Source organism: Vipera berus (assembly GCF_964194415.1).
Source record: "Vipera berus genome assembly, chromosome: Z".
Classification (NCBI taxonomy): Eukaryota; Metazoa; Chordata; class Lepidosauria; order Squamata; family Viperidae; genus Vipera; species Vipera berus.
Genome location: NC_138205.1, coordinates 103,340,632 through 103,358,727, shown reverse-complemented (window position 1 = coordinate 103,358,727; position 18,096 = coordinate 103,340,632). Strand labels below are relative to the sequence as shown.

At 35.8% G+C, this 18,096-nt stretch overlaps 1 protein-coding gene across 5 annotated transcripts in view; it reads left to right on the top strand.

The window, feature by feature from the left end:
- VPS50 (VPS50 subunit of EARP/GARPII complex) overlaps positions 1-18,096 on the top strand; it is a 78,928-nt gene that overhangs the window by 10,663 nt on the left and 50,169 nt on the right. For all 5 annotated transcript variants that reach the window (XR_014028717.1, XM_081346529.1, XM_081346527.1 and 2 more), the window contains exons 7-16: positions 1,455-1,572; positions 1,657-1,692; positions 3,238-3,320; positions 9,042-9,084; positions 9,748-9,846; positions 11,353-11,493; positions 12,647-12,779; positions 14,060-14,151; positions 15,951-16,045; positions 17,075-17,173. Coding sequence is in view for 4 of the 5 variants with exons in the window: in XM_081346529.1 (XP_081202655.1) it covers positions 1,455-1,572; positions 1,657-1,692; positions 3,238-3,320; positions 9,042-9,084; positions 9,748-9,846; positions 11,353-11,493; positions 12,647-12,779; positions 14,060-14,151; positions 15,951-16,045; positions 17,075-17,173 (939 nt within the window). In the remaining variant the exon portion in view is untranslated. The remainder of the gene's footprint in view (positions 1-1,454; positions 1,573-1,656; positions 1,693-3,237; positions 3,321-9,041; positions 9,085-9,747; positions 9,847-11,352; positions 11,494-12,646; positions 12,780-14,059; positions 14,152-15,950; positions 16,046-17,074; positions 17,174-18,096) is intronic.

Below are 18,096 nucleotides of genomic sequence, written 5' to 3'. Positions count from 1 at the left end.
GTAAAGATATCCTGGGCTATAAGACGTTGCTGGCTTATATCTTTGGTAGTCCAATACTGAATATGAATCTGTTGCTTGAATAAAAAGCAATGAAGCCATTATGACAGCTTTAATTTTTATGGGGATAGTTTAATGAACAAAGTAGGAAAATAATCTTTGAAATGATCTCTTTTGTCACTGGTGTTCATTTCTATATATAACCATCTTTTACAATGCATTTCTGCCATAATAGAGAGGATTCTTTTTTTTCATAGAAAATGTTAGTTTATTCAAAAAAGATTAAAATACAAAACATCAAAATATTTTTTAAAAACAACAAAAAATACAACAAAAAGACATTTAAAAAAGGGTTTTAAAATAACAAATATACAACTAACATCCTCTCTAGTTGAATGCTGATTAGTATAATATAGCAATGTTGGTTCCCCATCCCCTTGCATAACAGGCCAAAATAATTTCAAACTTGTTAAACTGCTAAATCTTCTTACAAATTGTTAGACAAGATTGTTAAAGACATCATGAAAAACATGATATATTGTCTCGTCATCCAAGTCCTGACTGTCAAATTTGAATCAAATGTGAAAGTAGTCCTTCAATTTTGGGAAAAGGCAAAAGGTGTACCACCAAATTGACATTTTCCCCATAGCAGATGGGGGTAAGAAAGGGAAATCCAATTTCACAACAGCATTTTTAGTGGCTTAATGGGCCTGATGCTTAGCATTACCATTTAGCAGCATTTTCTTCTGCTTAATCATTGTTTCAAAATTTTGAGTGTTGCATCATAGTTCCCTGTTAATAGTGCCAGGTTCAAGAAAAGGGGTCATGCATTTCATTCTTTTTCACATAAATCAGTTTTTTCCAGTTTACTATGTTTGTATTTTTGAACCAATGATGCAGCCTATTCATGTCAACATAATTATCTCTATTAAAAACTTGTACTTGGTGGTGGGAAATACTCACTTCAAACTTCCATTTCATGAACAATAGCAACACATCCTTTTCTTACAGCAACTTTCTACCAACTTAATGTTAAAGAATGTATGTTAAATAGGCCAGAGCTTCAGCTGCATTTCTACTGCAGTAGTACTGTGATTTGTTAGTCGCTAACAATATTGGAGACACTGTTTTCATTCGCCCCTGATAATTAAACAATCACTTCTCTGACCTTCCATATATAATTTTGTTCTTTGCTAGATGTTATTTGCACATCATGTGAAGCCATCATGTTGATGGGCCTAGCATGACATCTGAGTGCAGCTTGTAGGTAATTAAGAAATTATTACTTGTCAAATGTATGTAAATGCATTATTGTATTGAATCTTTTTTTTCCAAACTTTTGAGTGGTATTTGACTGAACTCTGTATTACCCTCCGAATATTTGAAGATTAGTGCATTATGATGTAAAATTTTTGATAAAAGCTTTGATTTCATAAAAACAAAAATGTTTCCTGCAGGCATCTGAATACAGCCAAGGAGGGCTTTACTCAAGCCAGCTTGGGTCTTCTTGCGAATCAACGGAAACGCCAGTTACTGTTTGGGCTGCTAAAATCTCTAAGAACAATAAAAACCCTGGTATGAACAGAACATATATATTGTCAAATTACTATCTTAATTTTAGTGCTACATACAATAACATCTTTCTTCTTTAATTTTTAGCAACAGACAGATGTGCGTTTGAGTGAAATGTTGGAGGTAAGAAATGGATGTAATTGAGGTTGAAAAATGTTATTCATCCTCCTATATATTCCAAAGATATTAGAATAGCCTTCTCGACATTGTCCAAATTTATTGAGACTGCGACACCCAGAATTCACAGCCAGTATAAGGCCATTGCTATACAAGCTACTAAAAAGTTGTGTAGTTTCTTTTAGAAGGGAAATAAAGTCTGAGTTATTCTATGTCTTGACACTACTATATTCAGCTGGGGGAAGATGTTTGCTCTTATTGCCAAGCTTCAGTGAGCAGTGTTGGAGGGCATATTCTTACCAAAACCAGAAGAGGCTTTTGCCCACAGATAGCAACTTATAATAGGCTTTTCTGGCTGTTGCAGTTAGCAGGAATGGGTTTGGACTAAGTTCTTTGTCAAAGCAAATTCTGATGTAGAGTTGTAGGGTCCTTAGTGGTTTCTGAGCTAGGTAACATCATTGCTAGTAAAGGAGGAGGATTTGATCTCATTTTATACTAGTGTTTTGCCCTGCCAAAGTTGGTGGCAGTGGACTTGGTAGTTCCTTGATTGGACTGTTGTTTAGTGTTAGCTTATTTGTCTGAATTGGCAATTTCTTGATTGGGGCATTATTTGTTTCCTAATTGTTGGTCTAGTGCAGACATGTCAAACTCGCGACGTCATGTGATGTCGCGCGACGTATTGGAACTTTTTCCCCATTGCCGGCAATGGGGTGGGCGCAGTTTCCTCGTGATACGTCTGACCCACAGGCCGGCAGTTTGGCACCCCTGGTCTAGTGTTAATCTTGGTGTTAATCTCTGCTGGCCTGGGTGTTGATTCCTTGTTTCCTTTTTGGCTTTTTGATTGTTTCTTTTGAATGGTATATAGATACTGTTTATGTCTATGTGCTTGTTGATGACTCATTTGTCTGAGTGCCAGGCTTTCAGGAATTCTCTAGCAATGTTGGACTTGGCTTGGTCTAGGATGCTCATAGTTTCCTAGTTGAAACTATGGTTAAGTCTATCCATGTGTTGTGAAATTAAGCAGTTTTCATTATGTTTTCTGACTTCTAGATGTTCATGAATGTGCTCTGCTTGTGTCTGTCTGTTCTACATAACAGATGTTGTAGTCTTTATACTGTATGTTGTAGGTAATTCCTGTTTTTTTTCCTGGTCTGTTGGGTCTTTTGGTTTACTTAGGATGTCCTGGTGGGCTTTAGTGCATTGTGGCTTTGATGGGAAAATCACAATGCCCTGATGGAGCCCTTCTTTTCATCTAAGTGAATCTATATCAATGCTTCTGAACCTCAGCAACTCTAAAGATGAGTGGACCTCAACTCCCAGTATTGGTGGCTGAGGAATTCTGGGAGTTGAAGTCCACATATCTTAAAAGTTGCTGAGGTTGAGAAACATTGATCTATATTACCTTACATTGGCTTGAAGAGTGCAGTTCCACGCATAAGAGACAGTGATGTTTCATGATTTGCACTGCTAAAAGTCTGAAAGCACAACAATGTTCTCTTTCATAGCCTCCACACAACTGCTTTTTTAAAATATATATTTGATTTCTTACAGGAGGAAGATTATCCAGGGGCTATACAATTGTGCCTGGAATGCCAGAAGGCAGCTAGCACTTTCAAACACTACAGTTGCATAAGGTAACACCAGAGACATTTTGTAAAGCTGATTCTCTCTTGGAATCAAATAGGGTGAACGAAGAGGCAAAGCAGCAAAGCAGAGTTGTTAAGTTACTTTGAATTTAGTTGGCTTTGACTCCAAAGATTAATTTTCTAATTAGAATAAAAAGAATGGTATAGGTATATGTTTAATGCTTTTAAATTGTACTTTAATACAGTTTCTGAGATGCAAGTAGTTGCTGCAATGACAGTGCACTTGAGTCTTAAGGGGCTTAGTTGTTATGCAACATAGTATTTCTGTTCCAACATTAACTGATTGTCTTGTAATGCAGTCCCTGCTGCATTAACAGCTATATTTGCAATGCTAAGCATACATCTGGAGACTGGGGCATATTTTAAGATTAATATGCATAGAGTTGGACTGTGTGGTAGAAATGCTTAGACTTGCTTTGTACATGATGCTAGATCAAAGTGTGATTTGTTTGTTTTTGGCATGACATATTATGTAAATCCATAATCCGACTTGTTTGCTTGCTTATTTATAAAGTTTATAAAGTTTGCTTTTAAAAACTTTTAAATGTTTTTAATTATAATTTTAATAAAAATACTATAAAAATCAGTAAATAACTATTGCTAGGCAATCACATTTCCTATTCAACTTCTGTAGGAACTTGTCCTGTCACTAGTCCCAAGGAAAACATGATTTTTTTTTACTGTGTTTCTAAAGTCCAACAGGCTTAAGGCTTGTCATCTTTCAAGGAAGAGATGCTTCCAAGCAGCAGGTTCTGCTTCAGAAGGGACATGCTTCCTATGTCCCATTAGATGGTATTATTTCAAGGAATGATGAGGTTTATTGGAATCTGGATGCTTTGAGAGATTTTGAATTGTACTATTTCAGATAGACGAAATATGCAAAAATGCATGTCCTAACACTGGTCTAAGATTTTTATGATTGTATATGTAAAGAATTAGGCACAATTCTTCTGTAGACCTTATTTCACCTGACTGTATTTTATATTTTTTATTTTCTAAGGATGCTTGAGAATTTGGTACATTTGTATTGTTAAGCCAATCTTATTTTTACTTTTTCTACTAAATCTTCCCACATGTGATTCCTCCAGCATTGTGATAAAGTTTGCTATTTCTAAATATTTGTAAACTGTGTTTAAAAAAGGTTTGTAAAAAGGTAAAGGTAAAGGTTCCCCCGCACATGCGTGCTAGTCGTTTCCGACTCTAGGGGCCGGTGCTCATCTCCGTTTCAAAGCCGAAGAGCCAGCGCTTGTCCGAGGACGTCTCCGTGGTCATGTGGCCGGCATGACTAGACGCCAAAGGCGCACGGAACGCTGTTACCTTCCCACCGTAGTGGTCCCTATTTTTCTACTTGCATTTTTACGTGCTTTCGAACTGCTAGGTTGGCAGAAGCTGGGACGAGTAACAGGCGCTCACTCTGCTACGCGGCACTCGGGATTCGGGATTCGACCCACCAAACTGCCAACCTTCCGATCGACAAGTTCAGCGTCCTAACCCACTGAGCCACCGCGTCCCTTAAAAAGGTTTGTAGAATCCAAGAAATATGTATTTTAGAAGGAATATTAAGAAAACCAAGATCATGGCATCCGGTCCTCTCAATTCCTTGCAAATAGATGGGGAAGAAATGGAGATAGTGACAGATTTTATTTTCCTGGGCTCCAAGATCACCGCAGATGGGGACTGCAGCCAAGAAATTAAAGGATGCTCCTGGGAAGGAAAGCCATGGCAAATCTAGACAGCACACTAAAAAGCAGAGACATCACTCTGCCAACAAAAGTGTGTATAGTCAAGGCTATGGTCTTCCCAATTGCAAAGTATGGCTGTGAAAGTTGGACCATAAGAAAGTCTGAGCGCCAAAGAATTGAAGCCTTTGAACTATGGTGCTGGAGAAGACTCCTGCAAGTCCCTTGGACTGCAAGGTGATCAAACCAGTCAGTCCTAGAGGAGATCAACCCTGACTGCTCTTTAGAAGGCCAGATCCTGAAGTTGAAACTCAAATACTTTGGCCACCTAATGAGAAGGAAGGACTCACTAGAGAAGAGCCTAATGCTGGGAAAGATCGAGGGCAAGAGAAGAAGGGGACGACAGAGAATGAGGTGGCTGGATGGAGTCACGGAAGCAACAGGTGTGAGCCTAAATGGACTCCAGAAGATGGTAGAAGACAGGAAGGCGATGGGTCAGACATTACTTCTCAACTAACAACAACAATTATATTTTCCATAAAAATATTAAAATTAAGAAATATTCTGAATTTTTAAGAATATATTGATGCAGAATTGGATTTATGAATGTAAAATTGACATTTATCTGTTCATCCATGTGTTTAATCACCTTTTTCTTTATCTTGAAAAAAAGAAATTCAATTTATATGAATATATAGGCATTTTAATTAATCATGTCCAAACATTTTAATATATTGTATTTCCAAATAAATACTTATATACAGGTATTTCTTGAGTTACGAATGATCACTGAGTGAATTTTCAAAGTTACAATATCCCCTTCTGACCAGGCCCCAAAGTTACGTATGTTGCAGTACCACTGGGGTCATTCTGCTTCCATTTATGAGGGAGTGGGGGTGTAGTTCCCTTCACTTTCCGAGGTTTTCTTACTTTGGGGATTTTTCCCAAGGACTTAGTTACAGAGTAGAAGAGAAAAGATCGATATTCTTACCAGTTCCAAGCACGCTGTTCACCATTGTTCTGGTTCGTGCTCTTGGACTGCAAGTAGTTTGGGCTAGACACTAGTGTGCAGCTAGCATTTCTCCTATTGGGTTAGAGGGCTTCCCCCGGCTCAAAAGGAACAATCACCATCATTCCATGATCATCGGGGCACCCCTCTTTCTTCATCGCTTCTGTGGGGCAACTTCAGACCTATTTAGGGTCCCCTGGCAGGGTGAAATCAGTCATGGGGTGCGGAGTTTTGCAATCCCGCGGCCGTGCGCTACAGTGCAAAAATTGGAAGTCTTGGAAGATTCTTCTTTGGTTTCCCTGCACATTTTTTTCCTTTTACAATGCTTTTCCATTTCTCCAGCGAAAGAAGAGCATTTTGAGCTGCGGGGAGAAATGCAATGGAGCTGGAAAGGAGCTGGCTCCTCTTGTTTAGGAGCTAGCTCGTCTTGCTTTTGGCAAGCGAGGAGAGCAGTTCTCCAGCTCTGCGGTGGTGCAGTTTGTGAAATCTTTGCAGGTTTGGCTTTCCAGCAAATGTCACAGCAGGGCCGCGCCCATGTGTGTGAGAGGCTGGGGCTTGGTAGGAAAGGGGAGAGGCTGGCCCAGTGTTTCTCACCTGGCTAGACAAGGGCTCCAACAGCCAAGACTGTGCAGGAGGTGAGCATGGGCAGTGTAGGGCTCTCAAGCATGGTGCCAAAGGTAAGTTTGCGGTGGGGGTGTGGAGGAAAGGCCAAGCAGCTTGGGATCTCAAGGGGTGGGAAGAGGAGCATGGGCTCTCAGTGGATGGGGGAGGCCTTTGGTGGCTGGACCCAGTGGTCTTGTCTCTGCACTAGGGCTTCCATGGTCTTCCCCACTCCTGAAGTACCCCATGCACTCTTAACAAATGTGCATTCAATTAATGGGGAGAAGAGGGATGGGGCTTATTCATTTAAGGTGTTCCAATTAAGGAATCCTCAGCTTACAAATGTAATTGGAAAGCTCCATTACATTTGTAACTTGACGATTATCTATATACAGCTGTGTTTTCTTTAGCATATGAAATTTCTATCTCAACTTTATTTTCCTCAGTGGAATGGTGCTGTTTTCTTTTGAGTATTTTCTAGCAAATAGACACTAAAATAAACTGGAGTCTTAACATGCCTTAATTGTTTCAATAAATGAATACCACAAGTGAATAGATTTGGCGTAATTAATTACATCATTGAAAGGCCAAATAATTATTCTGAGAACAATTGTATCTTATTTGTTTCATGTTAGGGATTTGAGGCATGAACCATAGATTTCCATCAATTAACATTGATAAGAATAAAGTGGATTTGTGGCAGAGTTTGTATAGATATTTCTTTTTAAAATTAGCCCAAACACAGTCAGCTCTAGATAGAATATAAGCTCAATTTGTAAAAAAATAGATGACTTGCCATCTACTTTTTTCCTTCGGTTGCTGCCCCCCCATGAGGAATTGAGTTGAGAAAGTGACCTTTCTGAGTGAATGGCTACTTGTTTTGATTCTGTCCAGTTGCAGAGGCTGAACAGTGTCTCAGTAAGGTCTGAGTGATGGTGTATAAGGTCAGAAAGAAGATGGTGTATAAGGTCAGGAAGATAACACAAAATGGTAGCATAACAATAACTTTTTTGAATTTTTTTGTAAGGGTTTTTTGAAAGTTAATTCTTATTAATATTTTTCTTTTTCAATTGTTTCAATTGCTTTGTGCTTGTGCTTTAATAACAAGTACATTTTATGTACAGCAATTTTATAGGGATTCTAGTTTTAGCCTATTTTACCTCTCGTTAGGTTTGATTTGTCTGTTACACGTAGTCCTCATCTTATGATCACAATTCAGCCCAAAATTTCCATTGCTAAGCAAGACAGTTGTCAAATGAGTTTTGCCCCATTTTAGGATCTTTTTTTGTCACAGTTGTTAAATGAATCATTGCAGTTGTTAAGTAGTATCATGGTTAAGTGAATCTGGCTTCTCTATTGAGTGCATGTCAGAAGGTCACAAAAGGTGATCTCATGGTCTTGGGTCTTAGTCATAAATACATGCCAGTTGCTAAGGCTCCAAATTTTGATCATGTGACCATGGGGATGCTGCAACAGTCAAAAGTGTCAAATACAGTTATAAAACACCTTTTTCAGTGCCATTGTAACTTTGAACGGTCACTAAACAAATGTTGTAAGTCGAAGACTACCTGTGTAGATGTATATATTATATATTTACTATATAGCTTTGATCCTACTTACTATTCTTGTGCTTAATATATATTATGAAGCTTTAACTATACCATGATTGATTTTAAATGTTTTTTCCTTCTTATATTAATTATTTTTCATGTTGTATTGTTTCACACTGGTGTCTGACTGTAATAAAATTTAAATTCAATAGAATATCTCAACATGTAAGAGTTTCAATAGAATATCTCAACATGTAAGAGTTTCTACATGTTTTCTCCAAAGTCATTTCTATACTCCTCTACATCAAAAAGTTATTTAGTTTTTGATGGATCCCAGTTTAGGAAGAGAAAGAATCCACTGAATTAAGTTTAACTCCTATGACTTGCTAGACACATCCATGTAGTTTTCTTACCAGCAGTATGGAATTGGTGGGTCATTGTCTTTTCTGATTTGTTTTTTCAACTTTCCAGTCAGGTCTGCAACCCTGGTTTCTGATGGTCTCTCATCTAAATAGGTGTAACTTTCCTTAGCCTTTTTGGAATGAGCCAATTTAGATTCTGTCACCTGCTAATGTAGACCTTTATGAAGGTCTATGAGATTCCTGAATTTCAAAAATTATTTAGTTGACTGCCCATTTATTCCTTGGTTGATGCAAATTGCACTGTTTCTACTTCAAATGATAAAATGATTATCTAGCTATCATTGAATATTTGTGGATAAAATTTATTCTGCCTAATATTTTAGAAGAATGACCTTAAAAAATTTATGAAACTACACTAATGTATCAAAATATTCATCTTAATTTGAAAAAAATATAACTTGAAATTTGAAAATGTTATAACTTCTAATGTTTTTTTTTTTGTTTTGCAGTGAATTGAATTCAAAATTACAGGACACCTTAGAGCAAATTGAGGTGAGTTTAGTTGAGTGTAAGTAGTTTCACCCATTAAATGATAAAAGTATTTTAATCATGCTAGATCAGACTGAAATCCTATCTATTTCAACATTCTGTTCCCACAGAAGTTAATCAGATGCAGGATGCAAGGTCAGCTGCTCTTTTCCTACTATTGTTCCTTATGCTGACTTTGAACTAAAGATAACCTGCACCATAGGCATTTGGATTAATAGCTTTAAGATCCAGAAATTTGTTAAATTGCAATTAAAAGCCTTCTAGCTTGGTAGTTGTCATCACATCTTAGCAAAGACATTCATCATTTCATTATTGGTATATACTGTCTGCCCAGGATTTTACAAACAATTTAGATAAATTGTGTATAGTAATCCTACTTCTGTTAGAATTTTGAGAAGGGGAAGAAATTTCTCCACAACCTATATAATTTACATGCCTTTATCAAAACCCACACTTGTATTTTAATTAAACACTAAAGCTGTAAGCTCATGAGGAATGAATAATTTTCATATGCCATTTGGTTGATTTCTGCCTACTCAATGTTCCAAAAGTAAGTTTCTCATATCTTTCTTTAAAGACATTTTGTTTTATTGTGAACAAATGTCGTTTGAATTGTAGTTTTTTTAATACTATGTTTTACTAAGTGCTCAGATTTTTACTTTACAGGAGCAGTTAGATGTTGCGCTTTCTAAAATATGCAAGAACTTTGATATAAACCATTATACTAAGGTGCAACAGGCATACAGGCTACTGGGAAAAACACAGGTTAGTATTCTCTTGTTCAGATTGCATCCTGATATGCAGTGGATTAGCTTGTCTATAGGTTATCCTCAACTTTAGTGACTGGAAGTTACAACAGCACTGGAAAAAGTGACTTACAATGTTTTCACACTTATGACCACTGCAGCATATACATGGTAATATGATCAAAATGCAGGCATTTGGCAACTGACATGTGTTTATGTTAATTACAATATCCTGGTGTCCAGTGATCACCATTTGCAACATTTACACCTGGTTTCTGCAAACAAAGTCAATGGGAAGTCAGATTTACTTAACAACTGCAGGATTCACTTAATTGCAGTGATTCGCTTAACAACTGTGGCAAAAAAGGTGGTAAAATGGAGCACAGCTCACTTAATAACTGCCTTATTTAGCAACAGAAATTTTGGACTCAATTGTAGCCAGAAGTCAAGGACTGTGTGTGTGTGTGTGTGTGTGCGTGTGCATGTGCGTGTGTGCGTGCACGTGCAAGTAGCAAAAGAGAGATGGTGAGAGAGAGTGGGGAGAGAGACGGGGAGGGGGAGAAAGACGGAGAGAGAGCAGACGGGGAGAGGGAGGAGAGAGACAGACTGGGGGAGAGAGAGAGAGACAGAGGGGGAGAAAGAGAGAGACAAATTTGGGAGGGGGGAGAGAGAGAGAGACAGGACTCACACCTAGGAGAAAAAAATAGAGCCGAGCTGAAGGAAAACAACCCTTATTCAAATGTTCATTCATGGCACCCATGATCATAAATGCATAAAGCATAGCCTCAGAATATCAGTGTAAGAAGAACAAAATATATATGCTCTCCTTATTTAATTAGTGTGTTCTTTCATGATTCATCTTTGTTTCATCTTATAATTACTGTATAAATTTCTCTGGAAGAAAAAAAATACACTTTTAACTGAGAAACACTCGGTTGCTTATTTCTGATATTCATGAATGAAAAAATGGGAGTGTTTTGAGGTCTAATTATATTGAGGCGGGAGCAAAATATGACTTATTCTGATTTTGGGAATGTCATTATTTACTTCTGGGAAAGAAAACCTAGGAAAAGAAATAGGAAAACTCTTGACCCTCAATTTTCATTTGAATATAAAGAGATACAAATTATCAAATTTGCTGTAATGGATGGGAAAGTGCACTTTGAAGTCCCCGGTGCTGTCTGAGCTTGGTTCTTCTTTTGCAGCTATTTCATTGTGCAATTAGGTAATATCAGTGTGAATGAATTCGAGATTTGCTTACCCTGCCAGCTTTGGTGGCAGTGTGATTTTCTGCCTTGATTAATGTATTGTTTTCTACCTGATTGACTGCTTATGCTATTGTTACTTAGGTGGGTAATACAACATCTGCAAACAATTTCAGGAAGTACCAAGGACTTCATAGTTTAACCCTGAGCTATTGATATATAGATAAGTTCACTTTTTTGGAACTGCAGAATGTCCAAATAGAATTAGAGAACTAAATAATTATATAATTATCTTTAAATTCTCCTTCATCTCTATTCAGACAGCAATGGACCAACTGCATATGCACTTTACACAAGCCATTCACAATACAGTATTCCAGGTTGTCCTTGGATATGTTGAATTGTGTGCAGGAAATACCGACACCAAATTTCAGAAGCTTCAGTACAAGGATCTTTGCACAGTATGTGGTTCTACAGTGGCTTTGAACATTTAATGTTTCTATATGCTGATGGGCCTACCTATTCTTTTCAAAAGCAACTTTTTAAAATTAAGCCCATATTTAATAGGGGATAAATATATGTCATAAAGGATAAAGTATGATCAGGTAGATAGGTATACTGGAAAGCTGTGCAAGCATATTTATAAATTTATAAAGTCATCCCTCTCAGCTAATGAGTGGGCAGCTAGCAATATAGAAAACATAAAATAGAGCAAAACAGAATAAAAACAATGCAGTGCAATGCAACATAAAGTAAAGTGATAAGGCCCATAAGCAAAATGTCTCCCATAATAAATCATAATGCACATATGTCTTTAATATCCTGGCTTCACTGCCTGAGAAAAAAATCAGAATGCTAGCAGAGTCAAGGCCATCCGAATTTCTGGGAGGAGGGAGTTTTACAGGATAGAACTACTTAATGAAATACTTGGATGGAGTTTACCAAGAAATCTCTAGACTATAGACTAGTCTGGAAAACTGAAAATAAATTCCAAAAAAGCAGCAATGTGACATTTAATATAAGGAAGTGTTTGCATATGGATCCTGGGACTCTTCACGTAATTTTTCAGACTAACGGTGTATTTTAAGCTTGCTAATTACTGCAGTAGCAGCAATCCATGAATGTTTTTGGAAATTTATGCCACTTAATAATACAAGAGTTTTATATTAAATGGAAAGTGGTCTGTTTTATTATTGGGGAAAATAGGGTTTTTTAAAAAATTTGCAATCCATTTTAGAATTTGAAGCCTGAAAAGATAAATGTTCATGGTTTGAGAAAAACAAAAAAAGCAAAAATTGAGGAGGCTGGGTGTCCTCTTAAGAAGAAATTCTTAAGAATTTCATCTATCAGACAGATATTAAATTACAGAAGTATACTTGCAACTTGTCATTTTTAATGTTTGTTTATTCATGCCAGAAGCATCACAATTAAAATAATACATACTAACTAATATAAAATTTAAAATATAAAATGCAAGATTAAAATATGTACAAGTTAAACTATCATTTTTAATTGTTGTTTTATGCTAATAGCTGTACCTTTATGTATACTTGGCTTTATTTTTGAACTAAGAAAACAAGGTACGTTTACAGATCTGTTTTGTGTATTGCACAGCACATTACATCAGACAGTTACATTCCATGCCTTGCTGATCTGTGCAAAGCTCTATGGGAGGTGATGCTGAGTTATTATCGGACAATGGACTGGCATGAAAAATATGACCATGGGGAATCTCCTTCATCTTCTGGTAGGAAATGCCTCTTGCTATTTTCAGAGTTCCAAGCATAAAAATTGGAGTGGAACCCATCTGATCTGTTTGAACAACATCGTTAATGTGTGTCTATTGTTTCAGTGGGAAGCTGCTTGTCTTAGTTTAAGGAACATGTACCAAATGCTTGTTGTATTTTATATTCATCTTCTTTTGTGATTAGTTAGCATTTTCTTTGGAACATCTAAACATTTGTTACACCGTTCGCTAGAGGCCATTGACTTTTATTGGGTCATACATTTAGGGGCTTAATTATATTTAACATGATTGCCTAATGCAAAAAACACACAACTTGTGAGCCCAGAATCTCCTTCTACTCGAAAAGTAATGGATTCACAAACTCAAAAATGTAGTATAAATATTAGGACCTTCAGATCTACCCTATGCTGTAAAATTCACTGGAAAACTTTGAGACAGTTTATTTTCTCTCAGAGTGATTTACTTAAGTTTTTGCAGTGATGAAATTAAAGGAGGAGGTGCTATGTACATCACATACAAGTTTCTGGAGGAGAGGTGAGATTAGCTATACTTAATTTAATTAATTGTAAATGTCCTGGTCCTACCCACTTCTTTTTTGCTACTACCATGCTATTCATAGGCTAAATGAAATCCTTAGTTTGAAATTGTGTTGTACCGCAAGCTTAATATACATTGTAAGGCTGCAGTCTAGAACACATTTATTAGTGTTTTTTGTTGAACATAGTAATTCTATTCCATTTCTATGAGTGAGAGGAGGACAAATGATGAAATGAGCATCATGCTTTTGTTATGCAAGCTCCGCTGCTTTGGTACATTTTGTTTGTACGACAGAATCATTGGATTTGGGGGCATCTCTACTCTATCAAATTAGATCTGTGTGACTGACTTGTTATTTTTTAAGTGATGCAGTGAGGCATCAGTGAGGCAGTGAACATTAGGCCACATTCAGTAGCATAGTGGAACAGATTTTTAAGCTCCTTAAAACAGAGATGGTTTATTGTTGCTTGTAGTTAATCTCCTTATCATCAGGACTCCTCAATCCCAGCCAGCAGATTACTCAAGAACAATGTGAGTTGTATTCTAGCTGTATCTACTCATAGATTCTCTGCTGTAAGTTGTAAAACACAAGATTTTGCTTATAGCATTTAATTCCTGTTTGGAGATGTTGAAGATTTGAAATAAAATAAATGTACAATACATAAATCTTTGGGGGTTTTTTTGTAAAAATAAATTTTCTTCCCTTTTCTAATGCCTCAAATTACAGTTAAATTATATTTCAGATGGAAATAATATCCTGGATACTGAGGAGACCAATTTTGATCGTAGTTATGTGAAAAAAAAATTGGAGCATGGGCTTTCACGTATATGGCAGGTTTGTTTGAAATTTGATCCATCAAAATAAGATCAATATCTGTGCATGATTTTAAATGATGTGCTTAAAAAACTGAAAAAGTATTTAGCTTAAAAGGGTAAATGTTCTCTGAGGAATGAGTATCAGTTGAAATGCTTTGTATTCTGTTTATTTATTTTATGCTGTTTTGATATCTTATTCAAGCTTTTCAATTGAGTGAAAGGTGATTAATCTTACTGAATTTTTATCTTGTTTTTATACTGAATTCTTTGTGAAGGAAGAAAAAGTGAGGCCTAGCATTGTCATGTTGCAACAACATTTTTGTCTTATGCATCCAAACTGCTTAATCTTGTTTTGAAATTTTGATTGTTGAAGTGCAGTGCTCTTGTGTTTATGCCAGATTTAAGGAAATTGATGTGAATAACATCACCAAAGACTATAATCATGAGCTCCCCTTCCAAATCTTGGGATTTGAATTTTTGGTTTTGCAGTCTTGAAATACCAAGACTGAGGCCTTGTTTCTAGATCATGCTGATGAGCCTAGATTTTGTTGGCCATCATGTTGCTGTGAAAAAAATCCTCAACTTCATTTTTGTAGTCTGATAACAATTGCTAGCAAATTCCAGCTCTTGAAACTTCCATCTTGCCATCAGCAATTTAAGGAATGCATCTTACAGCATCTTCACTTGTTGAAGGACATAAACCCATTCCTGTGAAATGCCATTTTCCTTCAGTGTTTAACTTATTGACTTTAAGCAATTCATCAAACTTTCTCATATGAAACTAGTTGTTTATTGTAATTTTTGATCCATAAATAGCTCTTCCCAGTTTACCATCTTTTTATTTTTTGATCCAGCAATACATACTCCTCATATGAACACAGCCATCACCATGAATGATCAGTATCTACTGGTGAATTCCATTTGGAGGAACCCCTTTGGTGGTGAAACATATAATCTCTGTATTGCTTAGAGTACACTCTCAAGTATTTACTGCAGAAATCCATTTCATGAACAATAACATGGTCTTTTCTCATTGCAACTTTCCCAACAAAAGTAGAACAGATGCTAAAAAATACAGAAGATCTTCTACTGCATCCGTTCTATGATTTGTTGATGATTTATAACATTAAAGACATTACTTTTTTATTCAACCATCTGTTTTTTATCTTTCTGTGCTTGTACTAACAGTTGGTTGTAAATATTTATTTAGTATCTGCAGAGTAGCCTAAACTGCTGTAATCAAGTTGAATTTCCACAATTTTATTGATCCAACTTTTAAATTCTAAAAAAAAAATCTGTATTGCTTGAATTTCCAAATAAAATATAATCGTAATGTGAGGTGTGACCAGTTAGATCCATGCAGAGTAGAATTGCCTTATCAGGGAGATGGGTGACATATAAATTTAACAAATAAAACAAAAAAAATACATTCTGCCTATAATACAGAAATCTCCCCAGTCTGGCAGATTACTCCTGGAGACAATTAGATAAGACTCCAAGGAACTTTGAAGGGATTAGCCCTACCCCTTTTGAGATAACATAGTGATTGCAGACCAACCCCGTGTTTGATCCCTCCCTGCAAGGCTGGGTGCTTCTCAACAAGTAACCAGCAAAGGACAGACAATGAAATATGTTAATAATTTTAAATTTAAAGCTGAGTTTAAATAACTATCCTGCAAGTATGGGGATCTTTGATGAATTTCAAGAGCAAACAATAGTGTCTGTCTCTTCTTTATGCTTTGTGACTGTTTAATTATAAATAGTTAATACAGTAAATTATTGTTTCTCTAGTATTCCAGCCTTTTTGTTTTTACATAGGATGTCCAATTGAAAGTGAAGATCTATTTGCTAGGCACCGATATGTCTAACTTCAAATATGATGACTTCATATTTGTACTGGATATTATCAGCAGGTAATTTGGATAGCGTCTATTTTAAGGAAATGTTATCAAAACAATTATGCAGTATAGGTTTACCAAGGTTCTGTATATAATAGTGTATAGAAGATAAAATTACTGTTCATTACTTGTCCCATTTGGCTATAAATAGGACTATCTCCCAAAGCTCTTAGTTATATTGTAGTTTAACTTTCTCCACATTGGTGCCCTCCTGCAGTCTTTTAGCCAGGATCAATTTATTCATGTAAATTTGATATGCCACCTTATATAACTTTCCAATATTTTCATGCAATAAAAATGTAGAAAATGAGACCAAATTTTTTTAAATTATAAAACATTTCTGAAATGAATAGGAACAATCTCCAGTTCCATTTATTCCATAGAAAAGTCTGTACATCCACAGAAGAGTCTGCAAAAGGTTTCCCTTTGGATATTTTATGTGGAAGACACACATAGGCCTTAATGATTCTGTAGTAATTTGGATTCAAGAGATATAAAGCTTTATATGCTATAATGAATCAGTTGAATTGCTTGGGGAACAACTGGTGATAGGTTCACCTGTTTCCACTTTGAAGTGATGTAGTATGTCCCCAAAACACAATTTACCATTTCTGCAGCTATATATTGAATTAGCTACAATTTTGTACTGCAGTAATCAAGCATTGAAACTAGTAGCAATTATGTCATTACTTCCCACCATTGATGTAATGTAAGAATGATCCGAGAAGATCCTTGTGAGTCTAAATTTTCAGGATTTATAAATGAGGTTCTTATATATTTAGAGATAAATGTCTTATTCAAATCAGATTCAGTTTCTCACTTAATTTAGTTTTATATGTGCTGCTGTTGTAGGCAAGTTAATATTCTAATATTTTGCAATACGCTTTAATTAAAAAGCCTTTTGGAAAGTTTAAAAATTTCTTTTCAGAAATTGTTCTAGATCTGCAGAGATTAGAGACACATAAAAGATAAAAGAGTTTTTAAAAAAATCATTTACAGTTACATGCTGTAATGAATGTTTAATTGGAGTATTATTTGTACTAGGCTGGTGCAGGTTGGCGAAGAATTTTGTGGCAGCAAGTCAGAAGTCTTGCAAGATTCCATTAGAAAACAAAGTGTTAATTATTTCAAGAATTATCACAGGTAAGTTTTACAGTGTTTTCAGTTGTTGAGATTTAATAATATAGTGGAAACAAATTATAAAGCACATGCTCCTGCATCCCACATCATGTGGTGTCCATACAGTAAGAAAAAGCAAAATGAATGCTTCATATAAAATATGTAAATTAACATAAAATTTTCTCTAAAAAGGAAGTCACTTTTTTCTATAATGAACAAATATGAGAACTGACATCTAAACGTTCTTTCTTTGTCTAGTTCAGTATTGCCAAATCTGGCTAGTAGTAGCTCTCAGAAATTCTTGACAAGCTTTTTCCCATCATTATAAATGGCAGAAACTAAATCTCATATTTTGAGTAACAACTTTTAACTGGCTGCTAATTTAGGGATATATTCTTACATAATTTCAATAATGTACAGAATATAATTCCTAATTCCATTTGCACATTAGATTAAGTCAAAAATAAAATAACCACAATATAGACTGCTCTTGATATTAAAAAGTTTTTTTCTTTTTCTAACAAAGAAGTTTTAAACTACAGGATAATTAATCTCACGTTTTACTCTAAACTTTGTGCATGAGCCTTCAGGTCAGCCTTAACAATGACTCTGTGGACAAATCTCTGCAGTTTTCTTGGCAAGGTTTTTGGAAGTGGTTTGTCATTGCCTTGTCCTAGAGCTGAGAGTGAGTGATTGATCCAAAGTTACACTGTTGACTTTGTGCCTAAGTCAGCTAGAAATTATGATTTCCTTGTTTCTAGTCTGGTACTTTTAACCAGAATACCAAACTGATTCTCACAGATATTTGTTGTTCAGTTTTTATTCAGCAAAACTGTTCAATTTTCATAATTTCTAAAGGGAAATGGTAAAAGAAAAATGCAATATTTGTTGGACATGTTGAAAATTGTTTCAACTTTGTTTTAGCTTAGTGAGCAATCTCAAGAAGA